The sequence below is a fragment of the Manis javanica genome, chromosome 4 (assembly GCF_040802235.1).
Source record: "Manis javanica isolate MJ-LG chromosome 4, MJ_LKY, whole genome shotgun sequence".
NCBI lineage: Eukaryota > Metazoa > Chordata > Mammalia > Pholidota > Manidae > Manis > Manis javanica.
The window spans coordinates 134265237-134279158 of record NC_133159.1 but is presented as its reverse complement, the minus strand read 5'-3'; the positions used below and the strand labels follow the sequence as shown (position 1 = coordinate 134279158).

The 13922-nt window shown below is 36.1% G+C and overlaps 1 protein-coding gene across 2 annotated transcripts in view; it reads left to right on the top strand.

Annotated features, from left to right (window-relative positions):
* RPA1 (replication protein A1) overlaps positions 1–13922 on the top strand; it is a 69971-nt gene that overhangs the window by 35566 nt on the left and 20483 nt on the right. For both annotated transcript variants that reach the window (XM_017651614.3, XM_017651613.3), the window contains exon 5: positions 4029–4117. In XM_017651614.3, the coding sequence (XP_017507103.2) occupies positions 4029–4117 (89 nt within the window). The remainder of the gene's footprint in view (positions 1–4028; positions 4118–13922) is intronic.

Genomic DNA, 13922 nt, shown 5'->3' with positions numbered 1-13922 from the left:
TATCCCAAAGTGGCCAGTTGTGGATATGTGTTTTCCACAAGCAGCTGGAATCTCAGTCTCTCTAAGTATCTACCTCTTAGCTTTCCAACCCCACTAATCTCCAGAGCATCATGTAATACAGGTTCATGCTCCCAGAGCAGATCTCCAGGGCTAGGTGTTCAGCAGTTCTTGGCCTCCACCCCCTCCTCCCCCCTCCTCATTCTGTTTCTGTTCCTTCCTCCCATGAGCTGGGGTGGGGGAATGGCTTGGGTCTCTCCAGATCACAGCTTTAGTACTTTACCCTTTTCCTTGAGGTCTGCTGGTTTCCCCAGGTGTAGACAGTCTGCCTCAGCCTTCTATCCTGTTGCTCTTTCAGAATTTGATGTATTTACTATATTTTTATATTATATGTCATTTTGGAAGGAGGTTTCTGTCTCACCTCTCAAGCAGCCATCTTTAATCCTCTCCTCCCGAGTAGCTCGAAGTTAGATTTTATTTTGAGTATAATGAGAATTCATAAGTTTTGAGCAGAAGAGTATTGGTATGATTTGATTTATTTAAAAGTTTCCAGATGATTCTTCAGATAGCTATGTGGAGAATTGATGGTTGGTGGCAAAGTAGTTAATAGAGACAGGTATTTCATTTATCTGAATCTTTTCTGAGTTTTCCATCTTTTCCATTGATCTGTTAATCTTCCTATGTTAGTGTCATAGAGATTCTCCCCCCCCCACCTTTTTTGGTAACAGCTTTATTGAGATATAATTCACATACCACTACCGTTCACCCATATAATATGTAAAATGGTTTTAGTCTATTCATAGAGTTGTGCAGCCATCACTACAATAAATTTTAGGATATTTTATCACCCCCAAAAGAAACTTGTACCCTGTCGCTATCATACCCAAGCTCCCCATCCTCCCCTGTCTTAGTCAATCACTAATCTGCTTTCTGTCTATACATTTTCTTATTCTGAGCATTTTACATCACATGTTTTCAGAATTCATTCATGTTACAACATGTATCAATAGTTCATTCCTTTTTATAGCCAAATAATATTCCATTGTATAGGTATGTCACAGTTTGGGTTTTATACCTATTGTTGTCATAAATAATATGGACATTTGCAAACAAGTTTTCATGTGGGCATGTTTCTGTTTATTTTATATGTATCTATCTAGGAGTAGAAATATGGGTAAAATGGTAAATTTATGGTAAAATTTTTGAGGAACTACCTATTTTCCAAAGTGGCTACAGTAATATACATTCTCACTAACAATGAATGAGAGTTTCAGTGTCCCTACATCCTCACCAACACAGATAATTACATATGCCATAGTGTTTTCAGTTTAAGTATCATCTGTAGACTATTTCAGTAACATATAGGTGATGGCGTCCTTCTTCTCCCATAACCCTTCACCCCAGGTTTATTCTTCCATATGAATCCTAGAATTACATGATATAGTTTAATAAAACAAACAAAACTTTTTGGAATACAAAGAATTGCATTGAAGTTATATAGTATCTGATACTGTCTTTTCATTCAAGATTATGATATGTGAATTTCCATATATCTTACCATCTAGCTTCAAATGATCACTTGATATCCAATCTTGTTTTATCCATATTCATTCTGTATTTTTAAAGCTCCATAAAGCAGATCTCAGACATCATACTGTTTGTCCATAAATGTCTTAGTATATATCTTTAAGAAATAAGAACTCTTTTTAAAAATACCAATTTTACACCTAAAATGTCAAATATCTTGTCACTGTTCAATTTCCAGTCACTCATGTATATGTGTAAATAATTTATCTGAATCGGGATCCAAAGTTAAGTTCACATTACACTAGGTTGCTAATTCTTTTATATCGCTAAATCTCTAGGTTCCTCCTCTATGTCCTTTTTCCTCGCTTACTGTTTATTTGTTGAAGAAACCAGGTCATTTGCCCTTTATCTTCATGCAGTTTCCCGCAGTCTGGGTTTTGTTGATTGTATCCCTCTGGACTCGTGATGTGCCCTTGTGTTTTCTGTAAGTTGTTACTGGTGTATTCTCTTGATGTGCTGCTGGACTCATCTGACTAATGTTTTATTTAGGATGTATGCATATTACAAGATAGAATTAGTCTTGTTTTTTGAGAGCATTCTCTTAGATTTTAGTATTACGGTAATATCTAAAAGCTTTCCATTCTTCTATGTTCTGGAGTAGTTTAGATAATCTTAGAAGGTAGTGAGATATCCACCACTAAATATCTGTCACATAGTTTTTATAGGGAATCTATCTAATTTTCAGGAACAGAATTTCAAGCTTACTCTATTAAAGTAATAAAACTTGATATGAAAAACTGATAAAGGTAGCACAAACTAATCCATTGTATATAAAAATCCAAAATACAGCAATCATCATTTAAAGGATAGAACATGATGAAGATGGACATATTGCTTAAATATTATTCTAAACCATCTTTTTTTTTTTTTGAGAGGGCATCTCTCATATTTATTGATCAAATGGTTGTTAACAACAATAAAATTCTGTATAGGGGAGTCAGTGCTCAATGCACAATCATTAATCCATCTCAAGCCTAATTCTCGTCAGTCTCCAATCTTCTGAAGCATAACGAACAAGTTCTTACATGGTGAACAAATTTTTACATAGTGAATAAGTTCTTACATGGTGAACAGTACAAGGGCAGTCATCACAAACTTTTGGTTTTGATCACGCATTATGAACTATAAACAATCAGGTCAAATATGAATATTTGTTTGATTTTTATACTTGATTTATATGTGGGTCCCACATTTCTCCCTTTATTATTATCATTATTTTTATTTTTAATAACATCTTTTTTTTTTTTAACTCTCCATTGCCACTACCCTAATTCAGGCCATCCGCAGTTCTTTTCTTCTCTTGGTTTCCCTGCCTCCAGTTGTTTTCGCCTCAGATTCCTTCTTACTGTAGTTCTCTATGAAATACAAACATGATCATGATATTTTTATTCAAGTATGTAATGAGAAACAACTGTGAACCAGATGCTATATTAAGCCCTGGAGTTTACCTGCCATCGTTGAAAGTACAGTCTGGTAGGAGAAATAGGTAATAATCAAATAATGAATAAATAATTAAAATATATGACATGCAAATGATAATCAAATAATGAACATATAATTAAACTATATATTAGTTATTATATGTTAACATGTATTAATTGAACCTGAGAGAAGTGAACTGAAGGGAAGAAGTCATGGCTATAGAAAAGAGTTTGACAGAAAGTTAGTCTAAACTAAAGATGAAGGAAGTGTCTCTCAAAGAAGTGATGTTTGAATGAGAGCCAGAAAATGAGCATTAGAATGAGGCAGAATGAGAGAAGGCCAACAGAATCAGAGAGCAGCACATACAAAGGCTTTGTGGCAGGAGAGAACATAACATAAGCAGCAATTAAAAGAGAACGGTATGGCTAGAGAGCAGAGAAGTCACAGGGAAGCAGAGAAATTAGCAAGGCAAATCATATAGAACCATGTAGGCTGTGTGGAAGGTTTTTATTTTAGGTCAAAGTATCTTGGGAAGTAATTGAAAGATTTTAATCAGAATTAAAGATAGGTCAAAGAGCTGTAATTTCTTAGGTAATAATTACATTAAAAATATCTATAGTGATACTGGTTTTCACTGGGAAAAGTTTAGGTAACTATGTTTCTGAAAACACCTCCTGTTCCACATGTCACTGTGTTTAAATAATCTAAATTCTTATCATGTCATTTGCTCCTGGAAGATATGGTATGTAGTAAGGGTGCTGCATTTTAATTAAGGGCTGAGATGGGAAGCGAAAACTTGCAGTCATAAAAAGCCTTGATGATGATGCTGTGAAAGATTAAGGGAAATATTTATGTAGGAATTGATATATATTTATTAAGTTATTCAGTAATGAAAACCAGTTGACAAAGGGAAATCGTTTTGTCAAAATGATTATTGGTGGAAAGCTTTTTAAGTAGTCTGTCATTTGAAGGGCTCCTGAATTTAGTTTTTCTAATTTGTTTCCATTTCTTTGCCTTTGTAGGAGAGTAGTTATTTTGATGGAGTTAGACGTTTTGAAATCAGCTGAAGCAGTTGGATTAAAGATTGGCAATCCGGTGCCCTATAATGAAGGTAAAATTGTTTTTTATAGGTTGTAGTATTCATAGATCTGTAATTCTACCTTTTGGATTCATATTGATTTGTTACTCTTACTAAAACTTGTAATTTGGGGGTTTAGGAACCAGGTTATTTCAGTTTTTTCAATAATGAAGAAATGATGACAGGACTCCATGATGGAAAAACCTCTCCTGTGTTTCTCTACACACAACAATCATACTTCTGGCCAGAATGTAGAGTTTTTTCCATGCTAAGTAGTTCTCTTAATTCTCGGTGGACACCAGCTGAGTGTCCTACAATTCAGTTTAGTTCTGATACTATCTACCTAGAGTTACTTTCAGATCCCACAGGGTAAAGGCTCAGTCCCACAAGACTTCCTCCATACACTCCCCCACCTTCTCTCCACCCCTTCTCTGCTTCACAAGCCAATCAAAAGTCCAGGTACTGTGCTTCTGACCAACTGGCTATACATCAGAGGTTCCCAAAATACCCTTATTAGGTTTGATTCAATTAATTTGCTAGAGTAACTCATAGAACTTGGAGAAACAGTTTACTGATTAGATTACCAGTTTATTACAAAGGATATAACACAAGAACAGCCAGATGAAAGAAGTTGCATGGGGCAAAGTATGGAGGAAGGGATGCAGAGCTTCCACACCATCCTCCTAGCACCAGGAGCACCTTCACCAATTCTTAGCACCTGGTAACCAACCCAAACTCTGTCCTTTTGGGTTTTAATGGAGGCCTCCTTAGACATGATTGATTAAATCATTAGTGATTAGTTCAACCTCTAGCCACTCTCCTCTTCCTAGAGGTAAAGGGGACTGAAATCTGTTTGGTTCCCCTGGCAACCACCCTAATAAGGCTTTCTAAGAGTCACCTTATTAACATAAACTGGTGTGGCTGAAATGGGCTTGTTATGAATAAGAAGATATCCTTATCTCTGGTATCACTTAGGAAATCACAATGGTTTTAGGAGCTGTGTACCAGGAACCAAAATATATATTTCTCATTATATCATATAGCACAAGCTTGTATTAGGAAAGGGGGAAAAAATTAGAGAATCTAATGGAAAAAGATCCCACTTGCAAGAGACTGAAAATAATAAATACCTGGAAATAATATTAATGAGAAGTGTGCTTTCTTAAGATTATTCTTAAGCACATTTTTGTTTTTAAAAAATGTAAAGCATATAGGCTGGCTATACTCCTTTGGTAGCACTTACCACACTAGTAGCTTTTAGAATAATACCTGTTTATTGCCAGCCCATGAGTAAGCTCAGTGAAAGTAGAGGCCATATTTATTCTATTTTCTTTTATATCCCTAGTGCCTAACTTTTAGTTGGCCCACAATAAGAATTTGTTGAGTTGAATTGAATATGTAACATTATTTAACAGTGATTACCTCTCTTTTTTCTTATTGTGGTAAAATACACATCTTAACCATTTTTAACTGTACAGTTCACTGGTATTATATGCATTTATAATGTACAAACATCACCATCCATCTCTGTAACTGTTTCATCTTGTAAAAATGAAACTCTACACCCAATAAACAGTAACTCTCTATTCCCTATAGCTCCTGGTAACTACCATTATATTAGGTTTTGCTTTGTGTATTTTGAAGCTCTGTTATTAAGTGCATAGACATTTAAGGTTGTTACATCCTCTTAGTGAATTGACTCCTTTATCATTATGAAATTACTTTTTTTGTTACTGATGAAGTTCTGTGTTTTGCAGCCCACTTTGCTATTAATATATCCACTTTAGCTTTCTTTTAGTGTTAGCTTGGTGTATCTTTCTCTTTCCTTTCACTTTTAACCTATGTCCTTATAGTAAATGAGTATTTTTCATAAACAGTATATAGGTGGGTCTTGCTTTTTTATCCAATTTGATAATTTCTTTAATTGGGGTGTTTAGATCATTTATTTACATTTAATATGGTTGTTGATAAGCTTAGATTTAAATATCTTGCTGTTTGTTTTTGTGCCATTTGTTTTTTCCTTTTGCTTTTCTGCCTTTTGGATTGAATATTTTTTGTCATTATCTTTATCCTCTTTGTTGGCTTATTAACTATAACCTATATTTTGCTATTCTTGTGGTTGCTTTAAAGTTTGTAGTATGCACTTTAACTTACCATGGCCTACCTTATACCACATCACATATACTGTAAGTCTCTTACTTTGTTTTCTCCCCTCCCAGTCTTTGTACTATGGTTGTCATACATTTCATCTATGATATAAACTCCACAATACATTGTTATTTTTGTTTAAATTCTCAATTATTTTTTAAGAAAATACAAATACTAAGAAAAAAGTCATGTATTTACTCATGTAGTTGTCATTTCTGGTGTTCTTTATTCCTTTGTCTAGGCCCATATTTCCAACTGGTATCATTTAGCATTTCTTATAGTAAAGATCTGCAAGTGATGAATTCTTACTCTTTTTATATTATATTATTTATATACTTTTAGTTTTATTATAGGGTACTTTTGGCTCTGAAAAATATTTTTGCTAGGCATAGAATTCTAGGTAGACAATTATGTTTCTTTCAGTACTTTGAAGATGTCATCTTGCATTATTACCCCAAGAGAATTGTGCTGCTCATTCTTTTTTTTGTTCTCTGTTCTTAACATGAGTTTTTCTCTACTTTAAAATTTTTCCCGTCTTTAGTTTTGAGAAGTTTGTGGTGTACCTTGGTGTCATTTTCTTAATGTTTTTTGTGTTAATGCCCACTGAACTTCTGCGATCTTTGTGTGTATAGTTTTCATCAATGAGGAAAATTTGGGGCCGCTTTTTCAGGAGACCCCACCCCTTGGATCTCCGATTACACATATACTAGGCTGCTTAAAGTTGTCCCATAGTTATGGATGCTGGGCTTTTTGTTTGTTTTTTAATTCCTTTTCTCTCTTTTATTTTGGGTAGTTTCTGTTGCTGCATGTTACTCTTCTGCCATGTCTAATCTGCTGTTAATCCCATCCATTGTATTTTTCTTCTCAGTCACTGTAATTTTCATCTTTAGAAGTTGGGTTTGAATCTTTGTTATATTCTCCATGTCTCTACTGAACTTTTAAGATACACAAAGTAATTACATTTGTAATTATAATAACTTTCAATGTCCCTGCCTGCTAATTTCAACATCTGTGTCCGTTCATTGTTTGTTTTAATCAGTTGATTTCTTTCTTCCCTCATTATCAAGTGTATTTTCTTTGCATGCTTTTGATCAAATGTCAGACATTGTAATTTGTACCTTGTTGGGTGCTAGAAACTTGTATTCCTGTAAATACCCTTGAGCTTTTTCAGAGATATAGTTCAGTCACTTGGAAATAGTTTGATCTTTTAGGGTGTTGCTTTCCAGATTTGTTAGATGGGATCAGAGAGCAGCATTTATTCTGTGTCTATTCCTAGAGTCATTGCCTAGAGGTAAGACTATGAGTATAAGGTTCTCCATTTTAGAAACGTACTATTTCTAGCTTGTTATAAGCACTGGGCAGTTACCTCTGGTCTTCTCGGGTGGGTCTTTCTTTCCCTGGCATCAGATAGTTTTCCATATACCAGTGCTCTGCTGACTGCTTAGGGGAAACCTCTGCAGATCCCTGGAGGTCTCTATATAGAGCTCTCTCTTTTCTGGTACTCTGGCCTGAGAACTCTAGATGTCTTGATCTCCCCACACTCTCAGCTCCATTTCCTCAACTCTGGGGTTCCTCTTGGCCACTACTTGGGTCCCAGCCTGGAAACCCTCAAGGCAGGAAGCTGGTGCAGTCCTCCTCACCTTGTGTGTTTCCTCCTTTGTCTTGGGGATCATGTCCTTCGTGCCCAGTGTGCTGAAAATCCTTTGTTTCATTAATTTTTTTCTTTTTGGTTATTTTAAGTGGCAGGTAAACCTGGTCTCTGTGATTCCATCTTGTCACGTCAAATAGGTTTACAAGTGTATACTTCAAAGCAAAACCAAATACCATTTCCTGACTAACTCTCCTTTGGCTTCCGGCCCTGTCCAGAGACAAATCTGTTCCAAAAGTTACAGCAATTTCTTCTGTATTTATCTCCATATTTTAAAATAATGTATTTTTGCCACTCTTTCTTAATTTTTCAATTCAGATATTTATTTATTGACTTCACACTATAGATTAGAATGTAGCTCTCTTACATCTCTCTCTCTCTGCCGCCCAGATGGAAGAATAAGATGTCAGTATCAGATTAGGTCATGATTTAAATGATATTCAGGTTTAAGTTTTTCTATAAAATATATTCTTGTTAGTGCCCAGAGGGTGAACTGTTTTCTCACACTGGAACATGGCCGGTAGCATGAGATGGGAACACCAAAACTGTTAATAATCAAGAGGGAGTTATTCCAATAAAGGTCCAGTTTTGATGGTAAATATGTATACACACACACACATACACATTCTTGTTTTAAATTTAAATGCTCTTCACAACACATATAGAAGGCTATTTTCAAATGTTTTTTATGTTTTCAGATTGATTTTTTTTAAGTAATCAGAATTACGGATAATTTTGTTCTTTTATTAGTTTTTTAAACTAATCTGAAGAGATGATAATCATAAATATTTGGAAAAATTTTCTGATACAGTTTATGGGAACTACCTATATTCAAGGAAATTATTGAATAATTTTGTTTGGGTTTATATAATTTATTAAGTATATAACATACTAGCAATTTTAATTATAAATGTGACATTTTTTTGTGTGACTTTCATCTGGTCAGTATAAAGATGACAAAAGTTGTGGATGTGACTTTTTTTTATCTCAGAAGTAACTGTTCTGTTAAAATTAAACTCTTCTGTTGCTCTTAATAAAGCTGCTTAGTGGTTGTCATTGAAATACCCTAATTCACTGTCTTAATTTAAATGTACCAAACATAGTTCTTCAATTTGTCCTCAATTTTTGGTATTTAGTCTGGCCTTTGCCTAGGGATAGATAGAATTGATCACAGAGAGCTTCTGTTCTTTTTCCCTTTTTTTTTTTTAATGGTTATAGTGTTCTGTTGTGTGGCTGCTCCATCATTTAACCAGCTCTTTATTGATGGGCTTTGGGTTGTTTCCATGCTGTAGCTGTTAAAAGAGTGCAAATGTTATACCTTTGCAGGTATATGGGCAGAGGGGGTTTGACTGCCAAAAGTGAGATTCTAATCAATGGGTAAATGCACCAGTGGTAGTTAAATGTTCCCCTCTGTAGGATAGTATCATTTTGCATTCCCACCAGCAATGCATGAAAATACTGATTTCTTCACAGCTGTGATAACAGAGTGTGTTAATCTTTTTAATTTTTACCAATCTGATAAAAACTGGCATTTCAATATAATGCTTAATTTGTATTCTGAGCAAGGTGAGCATCCTTTTAAATGTTTGAGGGCTTTTTATTCTCTGAACTGACTTTGTCCATTTTTCTTTTGGGTTTTTTTTTCTTCTCAATTTTTAAGAATTTTTAAAAAATAGGGAAATTAGTCTTTTGTCTCTGATATGAGTTACAGGTCTTTTTTACTTTGTTATGGTGTTTTTGCTATGCAGCAGGGATTTTTCTGGATTTTTTTGTTTTTGTTTTTGTTCTCAATGCAGTGGGGGTTTTCTGTTGTTTTTATAAAGTTGAATTTTCCAATTTTTTAAATAACTTTGGGTTTTGGGCCATAATTTTCCTCATTCCAAAGTTATTAAGGCATTCACCCATGTTTTATTCTAGTACTTGTGCTGTTTCATATTTTACATTTAAATCATGATGCTTCTGTCTTAGAGTTGTGGTTTCTTGATTTATCATGTTTTGAACTTCACTTGACGTAATTTGAAGTTTGTGGGTTTTCTCTGTCCCCTCATTCACGAAAGATGTAGTCTGTATGTGAGATGTTTGTATGTAAAGTGGGTAATCATTCTATTGCTCTGTATGATTTTTAGAAGTGGGAAACTTTGGGACTAGGTCATCGCCATGCTTCTTCCAGAAATGGAACCTTCTAGACTTTAATTTTTTACCTTTACAAAACATAGTAATCTAGTGCTTTAAATTGGAGAAGGAAATCTGGAGCCTATTCAGGTAAAGTTCTAAAATATTAAATTGAAACATTACATTTGTTCTGTAGTAGTAGTCAAGTTAAAACAAGCTCACTGGTTATCTTATTCTGTGCTTTTAGGTGGGAGAGCTAAGACAAAGCAATGCTTAGCATCTCTGAAATTTTTTGTATGCAGTAGGTTCAAGGGAGAGAGGCTTGTGTCTAGTTATTATCACCTTTGGCCAGATTTCTAATGTTTTTTTTATGGTGTACTTAATTGAGTGGTTGCTTTGGATGTTTTGTGTTTCAGGGCCAAAAGTATTTGAGATAAAGATGGAGCTGGAAGGGTTGCAAGATAATTATTACTTAGGGTCAGAACTATGAAACTATGGAAAAAACTCCTTTGTCTAAGTACTCAGTTCCTCTGGCTCTTTGCTTTATTCAGAGTCTGTTAAAGTTCAAAGGGATGAGAGAAGATTTTGCTGTGCAGGATTATTTGCTATTGAATTTCACTGTAACCAGATCAATAGCACATTGTTACTTTGGCCATGATGGAAGTAACTTTGTTACAGTGACTTAAACTGTCCTACTGTGTGTTTCACAGAAATGGTTTCTAATTGTCTATTGTGAAAGCAAGGAAAATGTTATTAGTGGGTAGAGAACTAAAGTTAGATTTGTATGCTCCTGGCACCTACCCCAGAACCTGTGACATGCCAGGTGACCAGTAAAATTAATTGACTAAAACCTGCCCAGAAATAGGCAAAGGAATTTCAAAATGTGCATTGAAATTTTCTTATGGTACTACCACCACATTAAATAAAGATACAGAATTTTCCAAACATGAGAAACAAACTTCAAACAATTCATGTTTCATATGATACTGGATTAGATGATTTTAAATCTCCCATAATTACCACTGTGTATTTTGTCAGCATGTATATTAGATCTGTGTACCTACTACTTCTAATGATCTATTACTTAAGACTTAAATTTTTTATGATACTTAATTGTTAGTTTACTCATTATTGAAACATAATAATTGTTAGTTTACTCGTTATTGAAACATAATAGTTGGAATTTTTTTTCGGCGTCATTCTATCCATTTTCTAAGAGGAAATTGTACTTGCTAGTAGAAATGAGTTTTTGTTCTGTATATTCTGTTGTCTATTAGCTAATTTTTCTCAGCTGGTGGCTCATTACCACTTACATTATAATGATAATAAAAATTATAGGTATGAGTGCAAGTAATTTGAGGAGCTAGGTAGAGTCTGTTATTTCCCTTCTGGGTCAGAGCCAGTGATAGGAAGCTACTATACAGCAAAAGAGTCTTAAGAATTTTGACCTTGATCCACCTTACTGGAATGGTTCGATTTCCTGGTGGCACCGAAAAACACTTAGCAGAAGTTGAGTCTATATTACTGCTTTGGTGTATAATTTTAATTTTTAAATTTTTATTTAGCTGTAGACTAGTTTCTTTCAGGTTTGTGGTCAGTGACTGTATTGCAATGCATTAAATGGAAGGGCAATTGTTGCTGTTTTGAATCCCCCAGGATTTTTGTCATCCATTTGGTCCAGGACTGTGTCTTGTCTCCTGTGCCAGATTTGCATCTGTGGCCCAAAGCAGGAGTTAAAGATTGCACCAGTAAATGGACTACTAGGTCTTATTAGTTATGTACTATATAACTAGAGTTTTGTCTGCCAGAATTGGTTGCTTCCAATTAAAAATTAACCAGATGGTGTGTAAGGCTGGAGGTACTGGAGGGAGGAAAGTGAGGACAGTGCAAGCGGAACAAAGATAGCACCAAATAGCTCTGTGCCATATAAAGAAGGAACAGACAGCTCTTCCGGGATTCCAATCCTGTGACGTGCCGACAAACCCCAGATGCAGACCCCCTCCATCCGGAAGGAGGAGACCTCTGGCTGTCCATCACCTGACCATGAGCCAATAAAAATTCCCCACATACCCCTGGCGTGGCCCACTTCCCCCTCTCTTCCCTGTGCTTATAAAAACTCCCTGCCTGTCTGGCTGGGCGCGACTTCTCAAGCCAGACTGGTGAACCTTGCCCGGGATTGCGCCCAGATAAACTGCCTGGCCTTCTGTTGCCTCTCGTCGCCTGCTCATTTCGGTTAGAATTTATCTTACGTGGTGGTTGTGATTCCCACTCATCTGACACTCAATACAGTGGTGTATTTTTTTCCCTGCATGTAACAGTAACAATATTATGCACACCAATAAAAGTAGTATAACTTCATTTGGGTACCTGGACCCAATTCCAGTGTGTGTAAATATGTGGGAGGGGGTCTTCCATTTGGGACCTGGATGTGATTCCAGTGTGTAAGTAAGTGGGAGGGAGCCTTCCCACACATACATACACCAAGCAATTCTTGAACATCAACCACGTGTTAAGAACTCAACTCAGTTCTGATGCTATCTGCCTGGAGACAGCACCAAAATCCCAGATTAAGGGCTGCGTCCTGCAAGAATGCCCTCCACCCCGACTCCAGACGCCTGACACAAGCCCCAGGCAGTTCCCTGTGCTTCTAACCTACGGGCTATACATTGGAGGTTCCCACGACCTCCCCATTAGGCTCGATTAATTTGCTAGAGTGGCTCACAGAACTCAGGAAAGCACTTAGGTTTACCAGTTTACTAAAGGACACAAGTTAACAGTGAAATGAAGAGAGACATAGGCAAAGTCCCAAATAAAGGAGCTTCTGCCCTCCTGGAGCTTGGGGCGTGGATCAGTGGCACCTGGAGGCCTTCTGATTCCCAAAACATAGAAGCTCTCTCTGACCAAGAAGCAGGATCCAGCAGAGCAGAGCAGAGCAATAAGCTCTTCTCAGGGTTTTTTGTGAGGGCTTCACTGCATGCTCATGATTGACTAATTACTGGCCATTGGCTAATTCAACCTCCAGCCCCTACTCTTGGGTGGAGGGGGGCATCCAAAAGTTTCTCATTAAGGTAATAAAACACCCATTTCACCTTTAGGACTCGGCAGTGTTTTCAGGAACTGTGGATGAAGACCAAGTATACCTGAGAAATAGATATATTTGGTCATATAAAGGACCAAATATATGTATTTTTTATCAATCATTATATAGCAGTGGTGAAGGGGGTTGGATCTAGTTGGATCTAGTCAAACAAACCTGGTTTGAGACTAGGTTCTGCCTCTGTCTAGCTGTGTGACTTTGGGCAAGTTACTCAACCTCTTAAACCCAGTTTTCTCATCTGTTAAATGGTTGTAATGCTATTTATATCAGAGTTGAAGATTAAATGGAATAGTATATACTTAACCATGAGTGCATAGTGAGCACTCAAAGTATGTTAGCTGTTATTAATGTGTGTTACAGGGCCTAACTGGAGTCTTGCGCATATACTGTCTTTCATTGAATATACTGTACTTCACTGAATCTGAGAATGCAAGGACTATAATAAGACTGTATCATTGTATTGTTACTATTAAAAAGAAATTATAATAAATGAATTTTAAACTCATGTTAAAATGTCAAAAAATATTCCTCCTCCAGTAGGTAAATAGGTACGCTACACTTTTTGAAAATCATGGCAAAACATACATAACAAAATTTACATCTTAACAGTGTTGTCTTACCAATGGGTTTCAACTTCGGACAAGTTCACTATGGATTCAATGTGACCAAAGAAATGACAGCAGAACGTTCTTGGGGTGAAAGGGTTATACCCAAATTTATTTCCATGGTGGCAGGTCAATCACTAAAATCCTGTTCACTCAGAGCGGGCCTGCATGCAGCAAGCCGGTCTCTGGGCCTCTCTACCCACACATTCGTCCTCTGGGCCTCTCTGC